The sequence below is a fragment of the Pantherophis guttatus genome, chromosome 3 (genome assembly GCF_059756535.1).
Source record: "Pantherophis guttatus breed Tessera chromosome 3, ASM5975653v1, whole genome shotgun sequence".
Lineage (NCBI taxonomy): Eukaryota > Metazoa > Chordata > Lepidosauria > Squamata > Colubridae > Pantherophis > Pantherophis guttatus.
In genome coordinates, this window is record NC_142065.1 from 22052916 (window position 1) to 22080871 (window position 27956).

At 37.8% G+C, this 27956-nt stretch overlaps 1 protein-coding gene across 1 annotated transcript; it reads right to left on the reverse strand.

The window, feature by feature from the left end:
- Positions 1-5434: 5434 nt before the first annotated feature.
- PARD6B (par-6 family cell polarity regulator beta) lies at positions 5435-27196 on the reverse strand. Its single transcript, XM_034413785.3, has 3 exons — positions 26809-27196; positions 18476-18698; positions 5435-9586 (listed from the first exon to the last, which is right to left on the reverse strand). Exons 1-3 carry the CDS (start codon positions 26887-26889, stop codon positions 8757-8759), a joined length of 1134 nt encoding a protein of 377 aa, XP_034269676.2. The 5' UTR covers positions 26890-27196; the 3' UTR covers positions 5435-8756.
- Between the last annotated feature and the right edge of the window lie 760 nt (positions 27197-27956).

The window sequence follows — 27956 nt, forward strand, 5'->3', positions numbered from 1 at the left end:
TTTGTAAAAAAAAAAAAAAGAAAAAATATTGTCTCAATCGTTTTTTCCTTTTTCACTGAACTGTTAGTTGTCGATCTGCTTAAAATGGCATCTTGGGCTTAAAAATATAAAATTTATTTGTAGCTATATGGAATATGGAAACCACATAAGTCATAGAGCAACACTGTTCACCAGCCCCAGGTTCACATGGGTTGACTAGAAAGAATTTTTAATACAGGGGATGTGGCTGCTATCTATATTTGGATGGAAACTAATAAAGGAGAGAAGCAACCTAGAATTAAGGAGAAATTTCCTAACTGTGAGAACAATCAACCAGTGGAATGGTTTGCCTTCAGAAGTTGTGGGTGCCCCATTACTGGAGGCTTTCAAGAAGAGACTGGACAGATACGTGTTTGAAATGCAATGAGGTTTCCTCCTCCTGCAGGGATTTGGACTAGACTAGATGACCTCCAAATTCCCTTCCAACTCTCTTATTCTGTTCTGTTTGGTTTCTATTTCCAGCCTCAGTTTGGGAATGTCATGTTTCTTCCTTCCAGCTGAGAGGGGATAGGAAACACTGAAGGACAATTCTGTCTTAAAACATTACATTTTCAAACCATTTCCTGCTAGGTAACCATGTTCTTCTTTTACACATATAGTTCTACATGTACACATATAGAATAAGCACAATGTCTTATGTCACAACCTTTACTTTGTCATGGTCCTTAGTTAGGCGCCACTGAGTTGTGTCTAATTTCTAATGACTGTATTTCCATCAACTCACCCTGTCATTAGTGTTATTTCATCATCGTTTTCTATCCAAGTATCAGCCGGGTCTATACCTGCTTAGTTTCTGAGGCCAAACAATATTTTCTGTCATCATCATTGCAACTCTCTTTCTCATTATCCTTCCCACACACATATCTTGGGATGTTTCTAGGTTTAAGGAATGGTGATGTAAGAAGACACCCAGACTACTAAAATGAAGCCTGTTTAGAAAATTTAGGGGGGAGATTTGGTGCTAGTGCCATTTCTAATGGTTCCTATGATCCATTTTTCACTAATCACTTGCAAATAAATTTCTTCTTTTTCCCTACCTGTGGGCATCTCATTTGTTTTGCTAAATGAAAATATCTATTTAATCTATCCAAGAGATAAAGGTAAACTCTCATTTCAAAGCCCTTTAAAGCCATCACCAGCTGGACAGGACAGCAGAATAATATCGTTATTCTCTCTTTTTTCCTACACACCTTTTTGCATTCACTGAATACAAAAAGAAAAAAAATTATAAAGAAAGGAGGAAAAGGCTAAAAAAAAGAAGCAAAAACATACAAGGCACATATTCAGAGACACAGATAGATGCATAAAACATATAATAAACATTTCAATGAATGGAAGTCATTATTAATTATAATCATAATTGATAACTTATTGGTTTGTAAATTGTACAGGTAACATCAATTCTACAGTTCACTGCATAATTGACACCATATATTTATCTTTCCAATAAGTATTTTACCTTTAGTCAAATGTGAGTGTCTATATTACAGGAATAAAAGAATATGAACAGCTGATATTGACTCTCAAAACTGGATTAATGAATACTGTATTAGACACTGTAGAAATGTATATTTAAATGAAGCATTAATTTCATTGCACCTCCAACAACATAACAGATTCTATATAAATGGGGTTCAATAAATCTGAAATGTTTTTCTTTTGAAAACAATATATTATAAGGAAGGAATACAAACTTTGTTTATTTGATCAAGGTTAAAATATGTTATTATTTCTGGTAATCTGCAACAGACTTTCTATGACATTAGAACAGGAAGATGCTTTTTCATGGATTTGTCTAGAGATAAAAGGGGGGGATATTTGATGAAGAGATCATTGATTGTAAATTAAGAGGGGTTGGAGAGTTACAAAAATTGTTTAAACTTGTGACAAAGGTCTCCTTTGCACTTTTTTCTATTCTTCCTCCAGTTTGTATTAAAGTTGCCTATTGTAATTAAAATCCTTAATGAAATTATAAATATAATGATGCACTCTACTGAAGTTTATTTTTAAACATATTACTGTATTATATATAAAATGAAGCAAAAACAGAGAAAAAGGAAAAGAATGCATATATATATATATATACAATACATATATAAAGGATTATAAAAGAGAAAAGCATTTTCAAAATGATAGATAAAAATATTATTAAAAAGGGCTTTTCTTACTTTTCTTTTCTTTGTCCTTGAAAAAATTCTATTACTCTGAAGGAAAATATATACAGTATGTTATTCAGTAATACTGCATGTACTGGAAATTTGAAACTGGTGTAAAATTGGAAAGGAATGTGATTTCTGCTTGCATTTTTATTCTGTATCCTCGTAACTCCTGCTCCTATTTCACATTGTGGGGTTTTCAGTTTGACAATTTCCTCCTTTTCTTGCTCATCTCTACCTTGTACCCTCGCTTTTCAATGCCTAAAGAATTTTCAGAGTAAATACAAAGAACAGGAGAGTTCAGATTGCAGAAAATAGTTTGAGTACAAAAAGACAGCTCAAGAATCAAGGCATGGTGCAGTGCAGGTAAAAGCCAACCTATAAAAAATAAGCGGTGAGAGCAAGGTACACACCCATGGTTACACAAGAGATACCTACAAGTATTTGTCCAACAGAACCTGTTCTAGACTTTAATCACAGAACACATAAACACAAAGCAGTTTCTATATGGTTTTAGGCATCCAAGGTAACAGTGTTAGTGTAGCTTTAGTTATACAATTGTTTTGACCCAGTTACACTAGGCCGTCTGGAGTAACATTTTCTCTTTCATGCCTCCGTGCTGTGCTTTTAGTCAAAGCCTCTGAAAACTTTCTTATTCAAAGATCAAACACATGCGTCAACCCGTAAAAGGATTTAAGTGATCCGAATAATAAACCCAGGGAGATACTCCCCCTCAAAAAGCAGTGCTAGAGGGAAAAAAGTTTACATTTGAATTTATTTCATTTATAACTGAATGGAATTACAAATGAATTTAATTTTGACTGTTTCGTGCTTCTTCATCTTCTGAAATGTATCACACACCCCTCCAAACCTACATTTTCTCTGTTGTGGTATCTTCAGGCCCCTCCAGTGTTATCTTATATACCGTGCAAAATCCTGAAAGAGATTTGTTTTGCAGTTTCCTCGTCAAGCTTTTCAAAGGTGTTCAATATGTTGAACAAAGTACACCAGTAATGGGGTGTATGCCACAAAGTACACCAGTAATGGGGAATTACTGGGCCTGTCAAAAATTCTGAAAATTCCTAATCTGATTTTGCTGGCCTGTCAAACACACACACACTCTACAGAAGAGAAACATGTATCTCTCTCTTCTAGGCCATCCTGAACAGTGGCACTTAGTGGCAGCACCAAAGCTGAACCTGAAGTAGGGCCTTAGCCAACCTCAGTCCTAGCGCCATTGCATATTCCCAATAGCAAGATTCCGCCCCCCCGCTCCTGCTCCATGGCCTAGTGCTCCTCAGGATCTGCTGGATGACACTTACCTGCTCTTTTCATTCTTTTCATACCCGAGGCTGCTGTGGGTCACACAAGACCTTCATTCTTGAAGTGCTTCAGAGAATATTCTTCTGCAGACTCTGAAATCCTGAAACCAAGCCCCGTTCTCATGCAATTTTTGAAGGCTCCGGTGGCTGCGTGAGAATGCAGTCCTCTTCCATGACATTCAAAGGATCCGGAGGCGTAATGGGAGGGCACCCCATTCTCATGCACCCCTTCACAGCCTCCAAAAATTGCACAAGAACAAGTCATACTTTCGAGAATAGTTGTTTTTTGGTGTTAGATGAACACTGGTGTGTTACGCAAAACACTGCATGTCACCTTTGACATGCATGTCATCTTTGACATGTATGTCATTGGTTCACCTTCACTGACCTACAGTGACATTAGTCAGGCTGCCAATGCTTATCTGTATTTTTGTTTTAAACAAAATATATTTATTAAAAAAAAGAATGGGATGTTGGCATGCTGAAAAACAAAATGCCTTATTTTTATTTATAGTATTTCTGTTCTCCAGAAGAACCTCATAGTTCCAATATTTTGGCAGTGGCACGTGGTCTACTTCTTCTTTATAATGTCAGTAACCATGACCTGTACTGGACAGTGTCAAGTCAACAAACATTTAGCAGTAGCAGGAAAAAAAATATTGCTAATAAAACTACCAAAATTTCATCCTGCTTAAAGGAGCTTAAAGTATCTTGTCTCCCAAAACTCATTTTCTCTCAGCTTTCTCTGATCTCATATACTTTTGCACTCCTACTTTTAAAATAAGAACCTCAGATACTTTTTCATTAATGAATTCATCAGTTTTTACCCATATTCAAGAATGAAATTTAAATGGCAAAATTCTGTGGACTAATTGGATTTGTGGATCACAGCCGTGGACTTTCCACGCAATCATTTCTCAGTAATAAAAATGGCAACTTTCATCTGCACACAGACCAGTCTGTAGTATTTATAAACTGATAACGGAGTCTAAAAGAAATAAATTTCACCATATTGACAGTTCACTTACTCTACACCTATTCTGGGACTTAAATCAGAACTTTCTAATTATATTATAAAGTTTTATAGAGTGTGCTGTTTATGCAAAATTGGGACCTTAACTGTTATCTTCAACATTATACAATTCTAGCATTTCAATTTTCCATCTCTCCTATTCCACACGAGTTGAAACTAATTTGTTTTAACTCTTCATTTTAACCATGTTTGAAACAGGTATCGGTGATTTAAATAATGAACTTGTGTTTATAAGCTGAGATATTTCATTATTTAAATAATGGAATTGCTGAGGTTAGAGCTATATGGTGCTTTGGAATAACCAGTCTCCAAATGAAGTTTGGGAACATGCATTAGTGTAGAACTTGCAAAACTTTAAAGCAGTTACAATTTTTCCTGGAATTGTGCTGGAGAATGAATCTGAAGTGCTTCAGTGGACCTACTAAATATGGCAAAACAGCTGAAAAAGAATTTCAAAGGAAAGTAAGAGTTCAGGAAGCTTAATCTTATGGGGCCATTGGCGCTCTGTGAGCTTGGTGGTTTTCTGGTAGATGTTTCATTACCAAACAGGTAAACAACAGTCCACTCAGGGAACCACCAAGACCACTCCCAGAAATAGTGATAGGGCAAGCCACTAGCATATAAACTGAGAACAGACCCCACTCCCTTTTAACACTGATGATGTTACGTAGTTTGGTAATGAAACATCTGCAAGAAAACTAGAGGTTTGAGTGGTGTGGAGGTATCTTCTCCGTCACTGCACAACCATCTCTAGCCTTGTGGAATTTCAGGGCTTGCTCCTAAAGATCTCCCCCTTTAAAAAGCAAGAATCTTGTCAAATAAATATACCTTGGAGGATCAAAAATCTACAGCCTACATAACAAACCAATCTTTCAAGCTTCAAATAAGCAATAGTCATAATTTTTATTACCAAGTTTCTAAAAAATATGACTAGCATATGATTAGTGCCAATTGATTTTTGTAAAATCAAAGTTCATTTAGTCGTACATCATACATTAAAGTGGTAAGAAAAATACTGACATTTGAGATTTTATACATGTTCATGTAAAAATTATGTTGCATAAAGTTTTTAATTAGAAAATATGTAAGTTGGAACAGTACATGACAAAATCCTACACAACACACTTATGGAAGAACAAAGATTTCACAGTTTAGCTTGACTTCATCTGGAGCTGAAAAAGCAGCCCCCAAAAAGTGTATCATTGTAGCCACATTTTGCTTTTGTTCAGATAAGGTGCACTTAAGAGGCTAATCTGATTCTACAAGGAAAGAGGTTTAAAATTTTCATCTGCTCTAAAGGATTAAAAGATCTAAAGAATTTTGAATCTTTGATGAAACAATACAATTATTCACTCTTACGCATAATAGAGAAGTTCTAATAAAAAGCAGAGTGTGATGCATATATAAAGTATCTGGGAGAAAACCAGGGCGCCTTGCAGACCAAATATCTTACCCTTTTTTTGGGGGGTAGGAGGGTATTAAAAGTTGCACACAGGTCAACCCTCTAGATATCTCTCTCTAGTCCAGTGGTTCTCAACCTGTGGGTCGCGACCCCTTTGGGGGTCGAACGACCCTTTCACAGGGGTCGCCTAAGACCATCGGAAAACACGTATTTTCAATGGTTTTAGGAATAATTTTATGGTTGGGGGTCACCACAACACGAGGAACTGTATTAAAAGGTCGTGGCATTAGGAAGGTTGAGAACCACTGCTCTAGTCCAATGTGCTGCATCTTTAAGACATATGGACTTCAACTCCCAGAATTCCCCAGCCAGGTTTAAACCCACCTATCTTAAAAGTTGCTGAGCTTGAAAAACACAGCTCCAGTCAGAGGCTGCCCCCCTTCTGCTTCTCTCCAAGATGCTAATTGATAAAAATTTTAGAGGTAGTATGTAGAAGTTTATGTCAGTTATTGTATACTGAAGCTCAGTACTATGACTGAGATCTCTATAGTTATACATCTCAAGCTAATACGTACTATATTATGCTTAAACAGCTTGATTTTTGAAGATTCAGTAAGAACGCGGTAGTCATAAAACTCTCTATAGTTCTGTCATCCTGGCAACTGCATTACATTGTGATATTTGATGCAGCCTGTCAATTTAGTAGTAGTAAGCACTAGCCTCTCTCCCTCTGTATTAGAGTTCAAAGATTTTGCCAAACTCAAAAAGAGCTCTGGTTTTCTTGGACATGATGCTGCCTTAAAAACGAAGGATGTTTTTACAGGTACGCACACACACACACACAGAGTGTGCATGTTTATATACAATATATATTTATAACATACACATTCCTCTCATAATACAAGCTACCTGATTGAGGCTACAATCTTAAGGAATGGAAATTAAGCACAGTATATAATAAACATTTCCTTAATGTTGTTATTGTAAATACAATAGGTGCAAAATGATGAAACATAATCAGAATGTTTACAGAAATGTCATAAAACCAGAATCAAGGAGTTAAGCAACATGGTAACCAATATATTTCCACAATAAATTAACATCCAGTTTCTTCCACTAAAGTTTTGGATTCCATGCTTCCATGACAGTTAAAAAGTTTAACATCTACAATATAATTCATCAAGCTAATTCACAGTAGTACCGAACATACACACAGTAATTTTTATTGTGGAATAATTTTTTCCTGCAATTCTGGATTGTACCTCAATCACAACTACATAAAGAAAAAAGGTATAAACATATTCCTAAAGGTTAAATATAAAAATTCCTTTGCTTAGAGCTTTATATTTTTAAAAAAAGCCTTTTGTCAAAGGGAAAGTAGTTCAAATGATATTTCCCACGTTTATGATTATACAATTTGCCTTCTTTAAAGATCTCTTCACTGTAGAAGATACTTCTAATCGTTAAAAACAAATCTATATATATGATACCTGATTGCCAAATCTATCCTTAAGAACTTGCACTTGGAATTAAAAACACCACAAAAAACATTCACATTATAGATATAATAAAACCCCAGAGTCAACTTCTTGGCTTGGTAACCTTCTGGGCAAAGGGTTCTTTAATGGACCTGCTCTTCGGTGAAGGAAGTTGCTTGCTCACCTGGGTGTATTGATAATGCTCCAAGCAGCAATGAGCATTCTCAAAATTCTCTTAATTCCATTGAATGACATAAGCTAGGTTAGGTTAGGTTAATTCTAGTTCTGAATATTTAAAAAAACAAGCAGGGGTGGGGAGCAAAATAAAGAGAGTGGGTTTGTCAAGGCTCTTGCAGCTGCTCAAGGACACCAGGTCCCAACACCACATTCTGCAACAACAGAAAATCCCACTGCTTTTAATGGGCTTGGATTGCATTGCAACATTTTTGATCACATCATTTTTTACTGATTGGGTAGATAACTATAAGTGATAGACTAGAGCAGGGCTGTTAAACTCCCAGCCCGCAGACTGGATGCATCACGTGCTGGCCAGGCCCATGCCTGGATTAGTGAGGGGGAAAAATCCCCAATATGTCATGTGATGCCGCCGTGACAATGTGAGTTTGACACCCCTGACCTAGAGGAACAATTTAATTGGTTTTCAATAAGTTGCTGTATCCACTGGAAATGTATTCCTCCAGCATCAGGAATAAATCACAATACAGTCAAAAATTCATAAATTAAAAACAATAATAGTTATACCTCCCAACTAACCATTCCATTAGTAAATCCAAAGTATAGTTGTGTGAACAGTTGCACTAAGATTTATGAAAACTGAAACTTGATCTATTATAAATCATTCCATAACTTTTTAATTAATACATATTGGGACATTGGTTAAAATGGTGGTGTCTAGTGTTTAATTACTTTGTTTTATTAATATTTTTAGGTTAAAATAAGGCATTCTCAAGGCTGGATCTCATTTGACTTCAAGATGTGTGTAATGAGATAAATATATGCAGATAGACCCATGATAAGAACCAAACACTGGCCCTTATAAATGGAAAACAAGACATTATAATACACCATTTTGAGCAGTAGGATCATTGTTCCGTCTTGAAAATGTAAGATGAGAGCCAGCCCATGTTTAAAAAAAAAAAATACTCAGCAAGATTTCAAAATGGAACAAATGAAGTGAATCACAACTCCATTCTGTTAATATAAAAAGCCACTGAAATATAATAATTGAGAGGTATGTACTGTATAGGTGCCGCCAAGTAGGTATAGTTTTTGGCCTCTTAATTTGAAAAAGCAAATAAAACACTTTCACAATGTGATGATTGTCCCATCTTCTTCTAAGGTCTTGTGGTCAGAATCCTGAATTTTAAATTCCACATTAATGCTGCTTGTTGAACAGTAGAGGTTGACTTCCCTGGAGCAAATGAAGCCGTTCTGCATGGATTCATGGTGGTTCTCAGTGTGTGTCAGTGAATCCAGACTTTCATTGGATGGGGCAGCTTTTGGAATTTGCTGTGGCTCCCCATTATCTTCAATGATTATATCGTCTTCATCACTGTCTTCTTCCTCGGGTTGGTAGCGTGGCACAATGTGTGGAGTGTAACTTGGAAGGCTGTTATCAGTAGACTGTCCTGAGCTACCAGAAGTCCGGCTGTTCCTAACAACATTGTTCCTCTGGTTTGCTGGTCTCACAGTAATGATTAGATTGCGACTGTTGGCAATCATCATATCTGTAACTTGATCGAGGCTTTTTCCTGAAACTTCTATACCATTCACTTCTAGGACTTCATCATTAACAGCCAGTAAACCTGTGCTTTGAGCCAGGCCTCCAGGAACCAGCCTGGATATGAATATACCAGGAACTTTTTCTAGCCCATGTGGGGTTACTCTGACACTGGAGCCATCGCGTATATAAAATCCTAGAGGCTTCTCAGTTCCGTATTTATAAAGGCGCACTCTGCGATGAGTTTCTGGGAGTATGTCCACATCGATAATAGAAGACACTGGCCTGAAGTCTTGTGGCAAGCTAATAACAATGTGTGGCTTTTTCCTATGGTTGTCGGGACGGAGCACATTGGATAAGACGTTTTTCTTCCTTGTCATTGTATCTGTCCCAAAGGCACTGTAGTCTGCATCTTCTATAGGAGAAGGAGAAAATAATGTATTAGTAATTATTAAAAGGCAAGACACATTCCAAACTGCCTCTAAAACATCACTCATTAAAAGAAAATTCAGTGATTAGAAAAGTAAAAGAAGCTAGAAAGACCAAATGTAGAATAGTAGTACCTGGTTCAACAATGGTGACTATGAGAGAGATTTAGGAGTCCTAGTGGACAATTACTTATACTTAAGCCAGAAATGTGCTGCAGCTGTCAAAAATGCCAATGTAGTCTTACGTTACATCAACAGAAGGGTAGTATCGAGATCACATGAAGTGACAGTATTGCTTTATATTACACTGGTAAAACTGCACTTGGAACACTGCATCTAGTTCTGGTTACCATAATACAAAAAAGATGTTGAGATTCTAGACAGAGTGCAGAGAAGACAACGAAGATGATAAGGGATCTGAAGGTTAAACTGTACAATGATTGTTACGGGAACTAGGTATGTCTAGTCCAGTGATGGCTAACCTTTTCCAGACCGAGTACCCAAAGCACGCATGCACATGTCAGAACCCCCAAAGTGCAGTGCGTGCACGGGCCCGCACATTCGCCCCAAGTATGTGCCCCCCGTGCATGTGCACCTCAGTGCATGCGCAGGCCTCTCGCATGCGCCCCGCCCCACCGCACATAAACACATCCCTCCCACTGCGCATGCACGTGCAGCCCCCCACACATGCCCTGCCCCCCACGCATGCTTGGCAGAGACCCGAAAATTAAGTGGCTGGCTGGAGGCGTGCTCACATGCGCGGCAGAGCTGAACTGGGGTGACAGCTTGCATGCCATAGGTTCGCCATCACAGGTCTAGTCTATAGAGAAGGACTAGGAGTGATATGATAGCAGTCTTCCAGTACTTGAGGGGCTGACATAGAGAAGAGGGAGTCAACTCACTCTCCAAACTGCCTGAGGGCAGCACAAGAAGTAACAGCTGGAAGATCATTAAAGACAGATCCAACCTAGAACTAAGGAAAAATTTCCTGACAGTGAGAACAATTATCAGTGGAAAGGCTTCACAACCCTCCAGAAGTTGTGGGTGCCCCATCACTGGAGGTTTTTAAGAAGAGCCTGGACAACCATTTGTCTGGAATGGTAAAGAGTCTCCAGCTCAAAGAAGGGGTGGGAATATAAGATCTCCAGGGCCTCTTCCAGCCCTGTTATTCCAGTTCTATGAATTTTTTAAAAAATCATTTTGCTTAAAGGTGATATTAGGACCATTATAGATTTTGGATCTTTTTCTTTTTGTTCTGGGATTGTAGCACAGATATGACTGCTAGAAAAGCAGAAACTCAAAGCACTGAAACGAGGAGTCAATCATTTGAGGTAAGAGATATATTTAAGCAGTCTTTATTCCAAATGTACTTCTATCTTCCATTTTTGTTTTTACTTATCAAGTTTCAGTATATGAGAATAAAAAGCATGAGGATGGGCAAAGTGCCAGGGAACCCATTGCTGCCAAGTATCTGGATAACAGCTAAATGACCTGGTTTTAATCTCCTGAAAACAAATACCATTCCACAAACTTTCTTCTCTGCCCTCTTCCAGAGTAAGCAAAATGACTGGCAACAGACTAAATAAGTAACATATTTAAACACTGGAAGATACTTTTAACAAGTGGCTGAACCACAAACTAATATTCCCGGCAACCTGCATAGCAAGTAGAAAAATGCTCCTCAGCTACTGCAAAATACTTCAATTCAAAGAGAAGAAAATAAGTTTCAATGAAAATACTTGCATTTCTACAGTCATATTTAACTTGTTAAATGTGGCAAGTGAACCATTTTGTCATATTTGACAAAAAGTGTCTTCTTTCAGACAGAGCAATGCAGTTTGAAAATCAAAGCTGAGGTAACTGGTACACAATGGTACAGCGTAACAGAGTCATCTGAAATATGCTAAAACCACCAGAATCTTGAAATCTTATTTTGATAAGGGTATTCATACTTCCAGGAAAATTATCTACAGATGTCTAGAAGATGTTGCAAGACTCTTAAAAGTTGCTTTATTCTGACATAAACATATTTGAGCTCATTTTCAATCAAGTTACACATTATCGTTTATGGTCTTTCACAACTTGCCACAGAAAAACAGTATGTAAATTGTTTCTCCACCGGGAAACAGATAGTAAATAATTCTATGTTTTGTTAGGGACTACATAATTTGACAAAAAAAAATCTGCACACCTTACAAAAGCCGTCATAGTTTTATGACGGTAAGAACTCTAAGCAAAACTCCATATTCATGAGGAACAGTGATAAAATCCATGAGATCTCACTTATTCCTGTAAACTCAAAAACCTAGAAAAACCAGGGGAGAATATCAGTAATGCCGAGCAGCTGTTTTCCATGGGATCTAATCTGTTCTACTTAAACCTCTAGTGGAAGAATTCAGATAATATTTCAAGTTCCTAAACAGTTAGAAAATAATCCAAGTCTCTGTTATTTGAGCAAGGAAAGAGTGCATTCACAGAAATGGGAGAGCTATCTTTTTTTAAAAAAACAAACAAACCACTATCTACATATCTACCTGTCAAAATTTGATTCATTTGCACTTCCATATCACATATCAATTTAAAGATTTTTATGCAAACATCTTTTTTTTTATTTGCTTCTGCAACATAGCTTTCATCTGTCTCCCTCCCCTCCTCACTTTCACTTATGCCTAAACAACTATGGAGCATAATCGGGTGTACATAAAGTGAATCCATGGATGAAAACAATCAGTTGCATAACAGCAAATGTGTATAAAACAAATCCTAAATAAAGAAAAGGAAATCAGTACATGTTACAGGCCTTTTTTTTAAAAAAAAGTCATTGTCAAAATTGGATCCTGGAACAAAATGGACATGGAAGAAAAGAAAAGTAACTGGAGTGAAAACATGTAACATGTAAGCATCTAAAAAATTAGATATTTTTTTATCAAGTTAAAATATGTCTTCGTTTTCTGATCAATTCCTCTTTGGTGATACGTCTCTCAAACGGTTGGGAAAATAAAGTAGCAGAAAGGAAAATACTGCTCTGGGGTTGATCCTATGTCCCATATCCTTTTTCTGGAGGATTAACTGATGTTTAAGCATAATTTAATGGATTGAGACAATATGCTAAGAAGTGATAGCTGATGCTGCTTAACCAAGAGCAAACTTGGTCATACACTATTACTGAAAGCTTCTTAGCTTACCATGAAATAACTATATTTCTGGGTCTGGGTGACATTCTGACCTAAACCAAAATACAGCTGAGCATGCAATTCTGTAAATATATATGCAGTATAATTAAAAACTCAGCAGGGTGGCATGCATGACTGTATAGCCTTGTGATAACCCTTGAATAATTTATTTTAAGGAGTATTCTTCTGCACAGAGGAACCATTGTTCTGACAACAACTAATCAGTTTAAATTTGCAGCAGTAAGAAACCAGAAGTAAAAGCTGTTATCATAAGTAAGAAGGAATGCCCACAGGGCAGGAAAGGTGGACTGCTTTTAAGAAACATACTCACTGATGTGAACCCAAATCTGCATGCTGAATATGCAACACAGATAACACCTAATGTTTGCATGCAACAACTACACAGATTTAAACCACCCCAAAGCCTTTATCAGGCATCTACAGCAAAATATAGATTTATGCTGTATTGTTTGTATGTGACTGCCTGTTAGCTCCTCTGAAAGCATGAATTGGCAATAAGAATAGTACCCTCGTTTGCCATTATTCTACATAGGTCTCAGGTTTTTCCATTATTAAGACACCAGAAACAAATCCATGAGCAAATAAAGAACATTTTTTCATGTTTCTCTTGAGAGGACACATCCAGAGTTTATGTTCAGTATTAATACTTGAGTTGGCTAAACAAGCAATGATCGGCTTATTAATGCATCCACTCATAAACGAATTTGCTGCGGAGCCAGTCTTCTTATTCTTTAATGTGCAGCAAATATTAAGTCAATGTTTTGTATCCAATCATGAAATTCCATTTGTACAAAGCTTCTATGGTACTAGAGGTAGGAATTCATAAATGTTCTGCCGGTGGTTATGCAAATAGTAAGGAAGCGAAAAGCGCCCCTCCCCCCACCTTCCTCATTTTTTGCAAGCATAACAGTAAATGCAAACACTTGCAAACATTAAAAGAAAAGTGCTATTAAAGTGTATCACCTTATGCTAATATATGCAAGGTTTGAAAGCAAAGATTGTGTGAGGGTTTTTTAAAGTGCATATATATCTATTTATATCTCTTGGGTGAACATGTAATTGAGAAATTACATTCTTTGCTTAATTGGAAAGTAAAACTAGACAGAGTTTCTTTATCTGCATTTAATGAGGTCATTTCTCTAATGAGATGATGTCTGCTATCAGAGTTTACTATTTCCATGCTGCCTCCCAGGAAGTTTACAGGTTCCAGAGAGGCAGTGTGTGTGGTGGTGGTGGTGGTGGGGATATACATTCATAGGCAGATTTCTTGCATAACTTTGGATGTACTCCTTATCAAGAGACACACATTCTAAATTCCTTAGCAAAAATTAAGCCTGATAAGAAAACACAGCCTTTTGCAAATGAGTCGAAAAGTTGCATCTGCTGAGGAGTATCATTACAAAACGCTGCTTTTCAGTGCAAAGTCTAAACTATCCGATTACTCCTCTTAATGGCTATTGTGCAAGTTTAACTAGGGTAGTTTTTTCACTCTTTAACATTTCAGCAAGCATGTCTTCTTTCACCCTACTATGATCAATCTCTCTGGATATTTTGTTTCAGAAAAACTATTTTTAACCATAGAGTTGAAAGAAGCCACCTAGGCCAATCCCCTGTTTAGGGCTGGAATCCAAATTAAACCATCCTAGACAGATTGCCATCTAGCCTCTGACTGAACAGATCTAATAAAGGGGAGACTAATTGATTCCACTGTGAACTGTTTCTATTTTAGGAAGCTTTTTTTCTAGCATTCAATGAGAATCTATTTCTCCTTACCACAGATGCATTATTCTATGTCCTACACTCCAGAATGAGAGAGAACAGGTCCTGGTTATCTTCCTAAGGCTCCTGAGATCATGATTTTGGACAAATCTCATTTAGCATAACTAAATGTAATGTGCATAAACTTTGCCACTGAGTTCAGATACATAAAAGCAAAAAGCAACCTACTCTCTAAGAAACAAGCTGGGTTAAAGAACTGCAATTAAAACATAAAAGTAAAGGTAAAAGTAAAGGTTTTCCCTGTCCAATTGTGTCTTACTCTACGGGGTGTTGCTTATATCTGTTTCTTAGCGAAGGGAGCCAGCGTTGTCCAAAGACATTTCTGTGGTCATGTGGCCAGCATGTCTATATGCTGAGGTGCACAGAACACTGGTATCTTCCCACCGAAGTGGTACCTATTTATCTACTCGCATTTGCATGATTTCGAACTGCTAGATGGGCAGGAGCTAGGGCAAGTAATGGGAGCTCACTCTGTTGCATGGTGTTTGGGACTCAAACCCAGGCTGTCAGCTTTCCAGCTGACAAGCTCAGCGTGTTTAACTGCTGAGCCATTGCACATAACATAAAGATATACACACACAAAAATCTGCACAATGTCCTAAACCTCATTTCAAAGAAATTCTGTATCATAAATTTCAGTGTACCAAGACTTGTGTACTGAAAACATTTCTATACAGCATAATTGTAAAGGAGGTCTTTACTACATCCGATCTCTGTTTTTAGAACTTGTACAAAATTATTGAATTACCAGTTAACAAACAAATGCTAAGATTATTTCAAAACCTTTCCTACAGATAAAATACAGGCTAGGGGGAGGTAAAGAATTAACATTTATAATGAGCCTAGCCAGAGGTTAGGAACTAAAACCCAGAGGGTTGCCACATATGATCACCTAAAATATACTAATATTTTAGCTATTACAGAGCTGTGATTAAAAAAGAAACCCTGAACAAATATACTGTAAGAACCAGTTCTCGGTATTTGTAAAAATGATATAAAATTTCAATCTCTTTGGAAGAAACAGGAGCTGTTTCTTATCCAAACTTAGAACTGCAAAACTTTTTTAAGGTAGTTCACCAGAAAATATGGATGCATTATATATATAAATTGTTAGATAAGCAATATACATACATGGAGCTTAAAGGTAAGAAATAATCCCAGCTCTACAAAGTGGATTATTTGCCCTAATCATATGACTATTAAAAGACTTCAGCCACAGTTGCTAAATTTGACTTATGAATCAGTCTCTTACTTCAAGAGATTCAGCTTAGATCTTATCAAAATTGACATTGGGGAAATACATAGAACAGAAAGCTGGGGAAACTAAGAAACACAGCAAAAACACCAGGAACAAACCTTTGATATCAGAAAACAGGAGAGAGCAGAACTGCAAACATCTTTACTTGTATGCATACAATACAATGGGAGTTACTTGTGTTAGGACTGTGGCCTTAAAAATATGGTTGTGTAAACAATTGGATTATCTGGCTCTGGGTTCAATAATTATGACTTGCCACTGAAGGAGAGTGACTGGGGCAACCGACAGGCCTCTGCTTTCACTCAGAAGCAGAATGGATTCTTTGTGTGACTGCAAAACACAGAAATAGACACTATCTTGGCATGTCCAAGCTATTTAGATTCCAGAGTACAATACAATGACCTGATACACTGACTATACATGAAATTGGCCACTGGAATGTGTATTCCATTGTTTACTAATGTTCAGCTACCATTCACTATTCAGCGTCCCCATCATTATGTTTAATACACATTTCACAGTAGCCAAGTAAGTTTGCTCTCAAGGGTACTTTGAACACGAGAACATCAGTCAAACCTAACTCACAGAAAAGTTGAAATACCAATGGATTTTTCATTTTATTAGCTATATCAGAGAAATAGATTGCAAGCCCTGTCACATTAACTTACAATTTAACTAAGACAACAAAAGTATTCCCAAATTTTCTTTCTTTCTTTACTTCTTTCTTTCTTTTTCTTTTTCTTTCTTCTTTCTCTCTCTCTCTCTCTCTTTCTCCAGCCATCCATCCCTCATTTTTCCATCTTGGGGGGAGGGGAGAGGGAGTCAAAGCAGTGGTCACTGCTTTCCAGTGGAAACAAGGCTTTTTCTATCAATGTGTCCAAAATCAAAAACTCCCCCATTCCTCAGCACATTTGCCAAGAACCATTGTCCAGTTCCCAAAATGCATTTAAAGGTTCTATTGCTGATTTCTCTCTCTCTAGTCCTCCATGTAAAAAGTATAATGGAATCATAAAAATTGGGTTCTTCCTTCCTTCTTTCCTCTAGCTCTTGAGATTCTTCCCTTTGTTCCAGATCATTCATATCTGTCCGTCATTTCATACAGAGCAACTGCAGTTCTCATTGCTTAGCTTGGAATGCACATATCTATCCTGAGATAATTTACTTCAGAATTTATTACAAATAATCCTTGATTTACAACCTTTCATTTAGTGACTGTTCAAAATTACAGTAGCACTTTAAAAAGTGACTTATGACCATTTTTCACACTCACAACCATTGCAGCTTCCCATATTGCAGTGTCCTGGTGTCATGTGATCACCTTTTGCAGCCTTCTGACAAGCAAAGTCAATGAGGGAGCCAGATGGACTTAACTGTGGCAAGAAAGGTCCTAAAATGGGGCAAAACCCACTTAACTGTCTCGCTTAGCAACAGAAATGTTGGAATGAATTGTGGTTGTAAGTCGAGGACTACCTGTACTTCCACATGTAATGCAAGATCAAACTGTGCTATCCTGCTAATCTGAGATTTACTTCCTGTAGGATGTTCTCCTTGATTGCTTATATAAGCATCAGGTGTAATCAGCTAACTTTTATTTCCTTCTCCTCTTTCACGCGACTCATTCTATTCTTCCTGAGAAAAACAATTCATAAGAATTGCAATCTAATTCAAAGAAACTTTTTAGACTAATAAAACATGTTTCATCTAAAGAAGAGCAAGTCTCATTTCACACAAAAAGGTAGCCAGTTTTTTAAATCTTTGCCAGTGTTATCTGATTGGTAAACAGAGCACTTAAACTGCAGCTTCTCCCATTTGGGCAGCAGTAGAATGAAAACACAAAGGGAGGAATATGTAGCCAAGAGGCTCCTTCTTGATCCAACCACAGGTGACTGGATCTGAAGAAGGGCAGAATCTCTGGTGTGAAAGCCGCTTGTGTGACTTTGGGCGGGTCCCTCCCTCTCAGCCCAACCCACCTCATAGGGAAAAGAGGAGAAAGAATTATTTATATATGTTCACCCCATTGAGTTACTTGTGAAAAAGTGATAATGACAGGATAAAAATCAAATAGAAAAAAAAAGATGCTTCTCAATGAAGCTTTTTTAAAACAACAACAACAACAACAATAATAATTAGCCATTAATAATTTTAAAATTTAGATTAAGGCTCTATTTCTTAATATGCCATCTAAGATAATCAAATTACATTTTTTCATGTAAATGTGCTATTTTGACATTTAACTACCACTATTGTACCACATGTATCCCTTCATGATAAAGTTCAGCAAACAAAATTCAAATGCTGCAAAGGAGGCGAGAATGAAATCAAATGTGTTTCTGTTGACAATCATGTGCTGTGAAAAATGGGGGGGGGAGCACAATTCCATTTAATCTTGTGTACTGAAACAAAATAAAACAAGATGCAACTTGTTTTACATTGCACTGCACTGCACTTTATACAATTTTAGATCATGTAACAAGAAGAAAGCACAGAAGTAATTCAGGATTTCAAATGATTCAGGAATTTACAAGCCAGCTGTCAGGTTTCGATATCACTAAGTGTAATTTCAGCAAGAACAGCAAAAATAAAAAATAGCACACATTTGACATATGGAAACTCATTGAAGACTGTAATACAAATGAAATGCTTACCTTTTCTCTGAATAAAAATCCGAAGCAAAGGATTAGCAGTAGAGACCGCTTTGTGGTAGTTGTCATCATTATTAATTGGTAGGAGATCTCCGTGAATGTCTGTATATCCAACTAAGACCTCAACATTGGGTATTTTGTGAACATGCTGAAGTAATCCATAGAATTCCTCAAATCTGCCAGGCTTTGATCTTTCCAAAGAAAAACGTCGAAACTCTGCACCAAACTATAAGAACCAGAAAACATTAGTAACACTCAGACAATAGGAAATGTATCAAAATACTTTATAATTCTCAAATTGTTAAATACAAAGTGAGGATTGCACCCAAAATAAGAAAATGGAAGTTCTTGTTCCCAATCATTTCTGAAAGGTCTACCTAGCTTTGCATTACAGTAGCATTCTCATTCACTGATGTACCCTTCTATGGTCTCTACATCCCAAAACACTTCATATGTGGTATATAGCGAATTCCCACTTATCATGATCCAATAGAATATATGTAGCTCAGCGTTGAACTGTAGAGTCCTTCATGTCAAGTGTGGTTGTTTGTTTGCTTGCAGATGTCTCATTACTTCACTAAATAATATCATCATGAAACATCTGCAAGCAAACAACCAAGCTCAGAGAGAATCAATGACTTCACTTATCACAACTGTTTATGCAAGATCACTCTACAAGATCAGAAATGTGGGCTGAATAATTTTCCATTTCAGGCAAATTTGTGAGTTTCAGTTATAGATATTTACTTTTCAAGTGACTGAGCTAAAATCTGAGAAGCTAAAAACACACTGCAACTGCATATAATTTATTTCAGTTTTTAAAATCTGGCCTAACCATATGACTCTGGGCAGTCAGCAACAATGAAAATAAAGCGCAAAACAAAAATAAAGTTCCCATATCCCTTTAAAACAGAATCACACATTAAAGGAAAAGTAATATACAAACACACTATGGCCAAAATCCCATTGAAATAAAATGGTGGAACTGTCAATCAAACATGACAAAACAGGGCAACTGTTCCCACATTATATTCCAGAGGGAGGAAGTATATCCAGCAGGACCAAGAAGAAGAAGGGCCTTTTCTGTGGTGGCTCCCGCCTTGTGAAACATCATCCCCATGAAGATTTGTTTGGTCCCCATTTTGACACTCTTTCACAAGGCCCTGAAGGCCTGGTTTTGCCAATGGGACGGAGCTAATCAAGTAGTTTATTTGACTGATTGTTGTTGCTAGGGGTGTTGTTACCAGGGGTGAGCTTATTGCTTTATATTGTTTTTATATTGGGTTTTTATTTTTGTAAACTGCCAAGTCATTGAGAGTGAGTTAGGTGGTCATATAAATGTTCATAAACAAACAAACACACACGTGTCAAGCCACTGGTCTTCCCCATTCTCACCAGCTCCAAGATTTTTGACATTCGTGCAAGATTTGACATATGATATTCAGTAATTTTAAAAGCAGCAATTACGGCACAGCAAACAAATGCATCTATACATTTGTATTTCTCGCTTTCCAACAATACAAACCCACAAATGAGTTCTCTATCCAACACAATCTGGCTATTCACTAAGTATGCACAGGATTACATAGTAAATCTCCTAAGCCGTTTCCCCTTTTCAAGTTCCACTGCAATTGAATTCTACATCCTCTTCTGTTACAAAATGCTCCCCCATGTTCTTGCTCACTCACTTCATAGTCTGAAATTTATTTTGAAAGGAAATACCAAAGTACTTCTCTACATCCTTCTAAATCATTACCTTCCTAGCTTTGGAGGCTATTATTTAATAAGGAATGTGGTAACAGCATTTTACACCTGAATGGACAGGATGCTGGATTTTTTTGGTTCATGCATGCCACCTACACAATTATTTAAGCCTGTATATCAGGCGTGCATGTAGAAGAGGAAATTATAAATATAAGTTTCCTTTTCCAATAGTTGCACTTGTGGATAGTCCATATGCTTCACTCTGTACACCTCACAATGCCTTGACAGAAATAGCAGCAGAGAAAAGATTCAAATGGTATTTTCTACATTTAAGTTCAATCAATCGAGAAAGCCTAAAGATAAAGATGCATTTCCAGCTTTGCTGACAGCATCAATTAAAACACTTGGTCATTCCCTTCTTCCAGGATATTTTTTTCAACTTCTTCTCTGTCTAGCCTAAAAAGATGTCAAGATAGCATGCCAAACCTTTAAAACCAAAGTAGCCAAAATGCAGCAAAAGCAGCAAAATACAAACCAACCGCCCACACCTACCAAAGTCTAACAGAAATTATAATGAGCCAAAGTAACAGGAATTAATATTTATAGCAGTAGGAAATCTTTATATATGCATGTTTGATCAGTTTTTAAACTGAAGTTTAAGTGTACGTGAATTTCAAATAACATTTCAACTTGCTTGGCCTAAATTTTTAAGAAACTTGATACATTTCCAACTTCGCTGAGTGCCGAACTTGGCTTGAAGTTTATAGAGGCTTACATGCAGACATGCTGCTGGAGATTTTGCCTTAATCTTCAAGACATTCCTGACCACCTTGATTTTACAAGACCATTTTACATAGTCAAAGACGATAAGCATTAATGGGGGATCTATGATTTTGCCGTCTATATGCTTCAGGAGGGCTTTGTTTTGGCTGAAACAGTAGATTTTTTAATGCTGATCGGTAGAGAGATTTAAGCTCTAGCCCTTCCTAGAACAGACTTATTTACCGGAGTTATTTTTCTGTCCAACTCACAGAAAGCCTTCACTCTTGTTAGATTTGATGAAGCTGGGAGTTTAAGAGACATAAGTGTCTTTGCCTCTCTGCCTGATGAAGTAGAATCAGTGTCGTATCTGCTTCTTTCTCTGCTTTTATGGCTGAGCTTTTAATAAAGATTCTGTCAATCAACAATAATGGAGCTCAACCAGGGGTGAAATCCAGCAGGTTCTGACGAACCAGTAGTGGAAATTTTGAGTAGTTCAGAGAACCGGCAAATACCATCTCTGGCTGGCCCCAGAGTGGGGTGGGAAGGGAGATTTTGCAATACCCTTCCCCCAGGAGTGGGGAGGGAATGGGGATTTTGCCATATCCTTCCCCTGGAATGGGGATTTTGCAATATCCTTCCCCCAGGAGTGGGGAGGGAATGGGGATTTTACAGTATCCTTCCCCCAGGAGTGGGGAGGGAATGGGGATTTTGCAGTATCCTTCCCCTGGAGTGCGGTGGGAATGGATTTTGCAATATACTTCCCCTGCCATGCCCACCAAGCCACGCCCACAGAACCGGTAGTAAAAAAAATTGGATTTCACCACTGAGCTCAACAACATGATGGCACTCAAAACAATCTAACCAAAATCCATATACAGGTAATCTTCAGATGAAAATCATTCATTTAGTGACTGAAGTTACAACAGCACTGAAAAAAAGTGACATATGACCGTCTTTCACACCACTCTTGCATCCCCATGGCCATGCGATCAAAATTCGAACACTTGGCAACTGGCATGTATTTATGATGGCTGCAGTGTCCTGGGGTCATGTAATCCACCTTTGGTAAGCAAATAAGGAAGCCAGATTCACTTATCAATCGTGTTACTAACTTAATTGCAGTGATTCACTTAATAATTGCGGCAAGAAAGATAATAAAATGGGGCAAAATTCACTTAATTATCTTGCTTGGCAATGGAAATTTGGGGCTGAATTGTGGTTGTAAGTTGAGGACTACCCGTAACAGCTATACTAAACAAAATTCCACAGATAGGTTCCATCAATTTCCAGAAACCTGGATTTAAGAGAACATCCAGGTTTACAAAGATGTACAAAATGTCAGCAGGATTGTGGTCAAGTGAATCTTAGGGGACATGGTGTTCCAAAGGACAGGTCCCATCAGATGGTATTGCTTAATAGATGGGACCTGGAGCATGCCTACCTTGCCAGAGTTAGTGAGATAGACAGAGATAATCAGAGAAGGATTAAAACCCTGCTTCATGAAGGTCTTAATAGGTGGTAACTGTCACCTTGAAGCCTGTTTGGGGGACCAGTGCAGAGCAATGGTACAACACAGGCATATTGAGGGGCACTCATAAATGTCTGCATCACTACATATTGGATCAAATGCAGCTTCTAAGTGCTCTTCAAGGGCAGCTTGGTGTGGACCACATTGCAATTCAGATGATCAAGGCATCAGCAACTGTGAATGGCTCTTCCTAATCCAGGAAAGAGTAAGGTTCTTAATTTTAGCAGTCAATACAATGATGAAGTTAGAACTAGTTATGAAAACAGTTATCACGTATAGATGAACTGATCAAAGAAATAAAAAAATCATCCCTGTGATGTCTTCTTATTAGATTTACATCTCAGCTTTGTTTAACCCAGAATACCTCTTGCCTTCTATTTTCACCACAGCAATCCTGTGAGGGTGACTAGATTGCAAGAGATCAACCTCAATACTCCACTTTGGCTTGTAAAGCATTTAAATAAATGGCCTTAATTTCAAACCATCTTGCATCCTTGTAAACATCTTTATAGTTTGTAAGCTGTCTAGAGTTGCTGTGAGCAAGTAAGCAACTATATAAATTTTCTAAATCAATCAATAAAATTCTATACAGTCTATTAAGTTTATATTATACAATAATCAAGCAAAACAGATGTGTTGTGTTGTCATACTTGTGTATCTAATTTTTAAAAAAAACTGCATGAGTAACTTCTATCATACTGGTAGAATTATAGGCTGTTTCCAGATATTTACTCTGCAACATTTATGCTTTGTTCCTTCACTTTTCCATGATCCAATCCGAGCCAATCTTGTTCAGTATTAGTATTTTTATTCAGTGTGTGCTTATATCAAAGTACCAGAAAAGTACTTTATCAAAGTACTATTTTTGTCCTATAACAGCAATAAACTTGTATGATATAAAAAATGGATTAAGAGAAAGTGATTGGTGCAAAGTCATCCAGGGAGCTTCCATGGCTCATAAAGAATTAAGAACTAGATTAGACACCATAACCATTGACACACATTGGCTTTCCATTGTTCACTTATTTGTTTGAGATTTGATACTTTTTCCATAGGCCAGGAAATCTGATTTTTTTTTTAGTAAAGTAAACTGAAGTCTGCATTTATTATTACTCTTCCATCTTTGTTAGAATACTTTGGAAGATTGCTCCTTTAGTTTATCCATTTTCTTCTTGCATGCTGTCATTTCCCTCCATGCTGTCTTATACCTTTGTGTATTTCTTATATTTATAAAATAATTACACACAAAAATTTTCTGCTTTAAGTTTTTTTTTACTTTATTCTATAACAATGCTCCCATCTATTTTTTATTAAGTTTTGTAACAGATCATTAACAGATGTATACTTAAGAGGGTAACAGAGATTTAAAAAAACCTATTCTCCTGACCACATCATCACCATAGTTAAAAGATCAAGGATCAGATGAAAGATGAAAGGGTAAAATATGGTATCTCTGAATCTCTTGTTCAGGATAAAAAGTTGTCTTAAATCTGTCCCACACCTTCAGGATTATTCAGTTTCCCAACTTAACTTTGTAAATATAAAAATATTTATAGTGCTAGATATCCTCTCAAAATGCAAGTAGTGTTGAAAATGCAGTCATGAAATAATTGTACTTGCTACACAAGAATGGATGGAACATATTCTCCTTAACTGGTGCTGGCCAGTTTTTACCAATTTGGATTCTTCATATACAGTGAATTCTTAGACTGTATAAAATTCAATGTATGCATGTGCAAACCCCCCACCCCCTCCATTCTCTGCTTTATGGTCCTTTTACATCATTCTATAAATATTTTCCCATCTATTTTCATCAAGCTTCACTACAGATCATTAACAGTTGTATATTTATTAGGAAAAGATAAATAAACATTTAAAACGTATTAGCTTTTGTTATTCATAATTAAAGAAATAAACATTAGAGCTTTAGGAAAGTTTGATTTCATGCCATGTTTTCTTTATGCAACAGTACATGTTCAAAAGAAACATGAAAAGTCGCAATACACATGAAATATTGTTACTCAGATACAACTCAGAATTGTAGTTATTCCTTCATTTTCAGAAAGCTTTGGAACTAGCAGTTTGGAAATGCAGCCAATCTATAAAATCTACTTATTATTGGGTTATGGAGATCAGTGCAAGCAAATTGTCTTAGTAAAAAGAAAGTTAAAAAGAATATAGGAAATACAATACAGAGAAGCTAGACTAGGAATGGATTAATATTTTAAAGGAGTGGTAAACCTCACTACATAAAAAAGGAAGAGAACAAAAATATTGTGGATTGTATTTCACATTAAATCTAAAATCCTGGATGCCAGGTAGAATGTTTTTTAAGGATCATGTTTGTTGCTTATCTAAAACGTTAGTTACCTTCAATAAAAGGATTTAAACTATATCTCATAGCAATTACTGTCAAAACAGTTTATTCCTCTCGGTGCTTAACAGCAATGCCAAAACACTTCACCCAATCCACTAATAGCTAACACAAAAGTAAATGAATGATAAAATGTTCTCTCCTAGTCAGACTATAGTATGACACATCCTGTTACTCAAAATGTCATGTGTATCACAGTGTACCACTTTAATTTGTGGCATGACTACACAAATAATATCAGGGCAGATTAATCTATAGAAAAGTATAATGTACTTGGGTGTGTACAAAAACACAGAAGTTTAGAAATCACCTCAGGGTAGCTATTTTGTACAGATACAATTAGCTTATAATTAGTAAATGACAGGGCCTCTGAGTATTCCAAAATCCCCTAAAATGGAAATTAGTCTATGCTTTTTTTCAAAAACAATCGACTGTAAAATTGTATTATTACATCAATGTTGTTCACTTTTAATATCAGAACTCAAGCACCTAGGTGTGCACAATTTCAAAAATGCTTACCGTACCCTGCCCAGTAATGTCAAGGCTATAGTTAAATTAACACGGCTAAAGGAAACAGAAGACTCAAAATGGCATCCCTTATACCCTTTTTGATAAGAGATTCTACAAGTTCTTAAAATGTGATCTGATCTGCAACCAGATTAAAAATGTTTAAACAACAACAGCAAAAAAAAAAAATCAATCAGGATGTTGAGGACAACTTTTGAATAATGTAGTATATCACATCTTTTAAATGTCATCTAAGATTGTATGGCACACTGCAGAAACTGTGGATTAACAGCTATGCCTGGAAATGGATATGGTGACTAATCATTGCTTCCTCAGGTAAGACAAGATACTTGATTAAAAACAAGAATACTTCCCCCTCCTCCCCCCAAATAGCAAAAGGATGGAATTCTAATACCATTTTTGAGATTCTTGTGTCTGGGCAAAAACTAGTTATTACAGCATGGAACAAATATGCTGTGCGTAGAGGGGAAGGTAAACTGTGGCAAAGAGGTAATGCCTACACATAGCCACACCCTATTAGTTTATACCAATCATGAATATTGGCCTCCGTCTCCTACTTCTATAATTATCCATACCCCCTTTAAAGCTTCTTACTGTATCTTTACACACACACACACACATTATAAAGACAAGAGGGAATTCCAGCATTTTCCCATACAAAACAAAATGGTTAATACTTAACTCAGAAGAATTAAGTCAGCTTCTAGTGAATTCCTACAGTGCAATTGTTGCAACTACTCATTTAAAGTAATTTTTTTTTAATGAACCGGGATTCTGCTGAGATCCAATCACTACCTAGTCCCTACTCACTTTCCAATTGATACTTAATCCCATAATATGTCATGTCCCTTAACATGTCATAAGAAGGGGGGTAGGTTTTAGTGACAAAAAATGAGATAAGTTTGTTTCGGGTGGGCCATTCATCATCCAAGCACGCAGGTAACAGACGTAGAACGTTGTTTCTTCTCTTAGCATATAATCACATCCTAATCCTAATCTGATTTAAAAAAAAAAGAAGAAGAAGAAGAAAGACGTCGTAATTCAAGGTTGGCCGTGAACTGTACTCACCACCTCGGATGAAAGTACTTCCTTACACCTTATAGCAGGTACAATGGAAGGGCAAGTGGGCCGATGGGATTATTATTGAGCCCTCAATAGAAATGCCCTCTCTACAGTGTCAGGAACACACTTCTGCCCCCCCCCCCCCTCTACAAAGAGGTAATAAAAGCCAATCCTTAATTAAACGAAACCTTTCCTAGCCCCCCCCCGAAACAAGACAGCCGCCTCCCTTTGCAATGTTCTCTTCCCTCCTTTAACTACAATTTTTTTTAAAAAATCGGACTTTTTTGGGGGTGGGGGTGAATTCTCCCCCCCCCCACTCCCAGCCACATACGAGGAAGCCTATTCCTGCTCCCACTCCGCTTCGCGGACGCCACCCACCTTGCTCTTCACTTCCATAGTGCCGAGGCCGCGGCTTCCCCCGCTACTACCACCTCCTCCACCTCGTTGGACCCGGTTCATGCCGCGCGGGAACTCTCGAAGGTCGGCTCGGCGGGGCGAAGAGAAGGGAGGAGGGGGGGGGGAAGAGCGGCAGCGGCTCGCAGCTCGGCCGCCTTCCACTAAAGCCGCCGCCTCCCGTCTGGCTCTGCGGAATAGCCGACGCGAGCTCGCCTGCCCGCCCGGGAGCTAAAGCAGAGGGGGCGTGCGTGCGTACGTGCGTGCGTGCGTCTGTCTGCCGGCCGGGCTGCCTAGCACTGGCACCTGCACCTCCAGGGAGGAGGAGGGAAATCGGGATGTGGGGTGTGTGTGTATGTGTGAGACGGTGAGCAAAGGCACGCATGCGCGCGCGGGGGCCATCCTCGGGACGGGGGTGGGTGCCCGCCGCACCTGCGAACCCTAGCGCGCCTGCGCGCTTGCTTCTGCGGGAGACAGAGCAAAAAGAGGCGATACACCTGCTAAAGCAGGGCCACGGCACGCGCGGGGGGGGGCGGCGGGCTGGCCAATGCGCTTGCGCCCGCCGAAAGGTGAAATACCTGCTGGCCTGGATTCCAAAGAGGGATTAGAAGAGGGCGCATGCGCGTTTGGTTTACGCCGGAGACTGGGGGAAAGAGATCGGGAAATTCTGTCCGCAGGTGGAGGTTGCAGGTGGAAGCAACCTCTGTTTCTTGTTCAGAAACAACTTCTTGTTTCTGAACAAGAAGCCTTCTCTGTATATAATTCCTCTTTTTGTATGCCCTGCTTTTTTTTTTTTTTTTTTTAACCCTAAAGGCCAGCAAGGAATACAGGATTTTTCTCGTTAGTTTTATTCTCTAACAACTCCCTAGGAACTTCTTAGCTGAAGGAATGTCAATCCAGAAGCCTTGATCCTAAAGAGGCCAATAGCCCAATCCTGCTCAGGGAGAAGACCTGACAGGGTGGACATTAGGATGCAGACTCCTGGATCTCGAACCCCTGTTGTGTTCTGCCATGCAGTAGGTGTGTGGATGGGGTGGGTTGAACAAACACAATTGGCCCAATTTATCATCATGCTTGACCTCCTTTTAGCCAAGGGTGATGTGTGAATCCAAATGAAAGATTTATACAGTCAT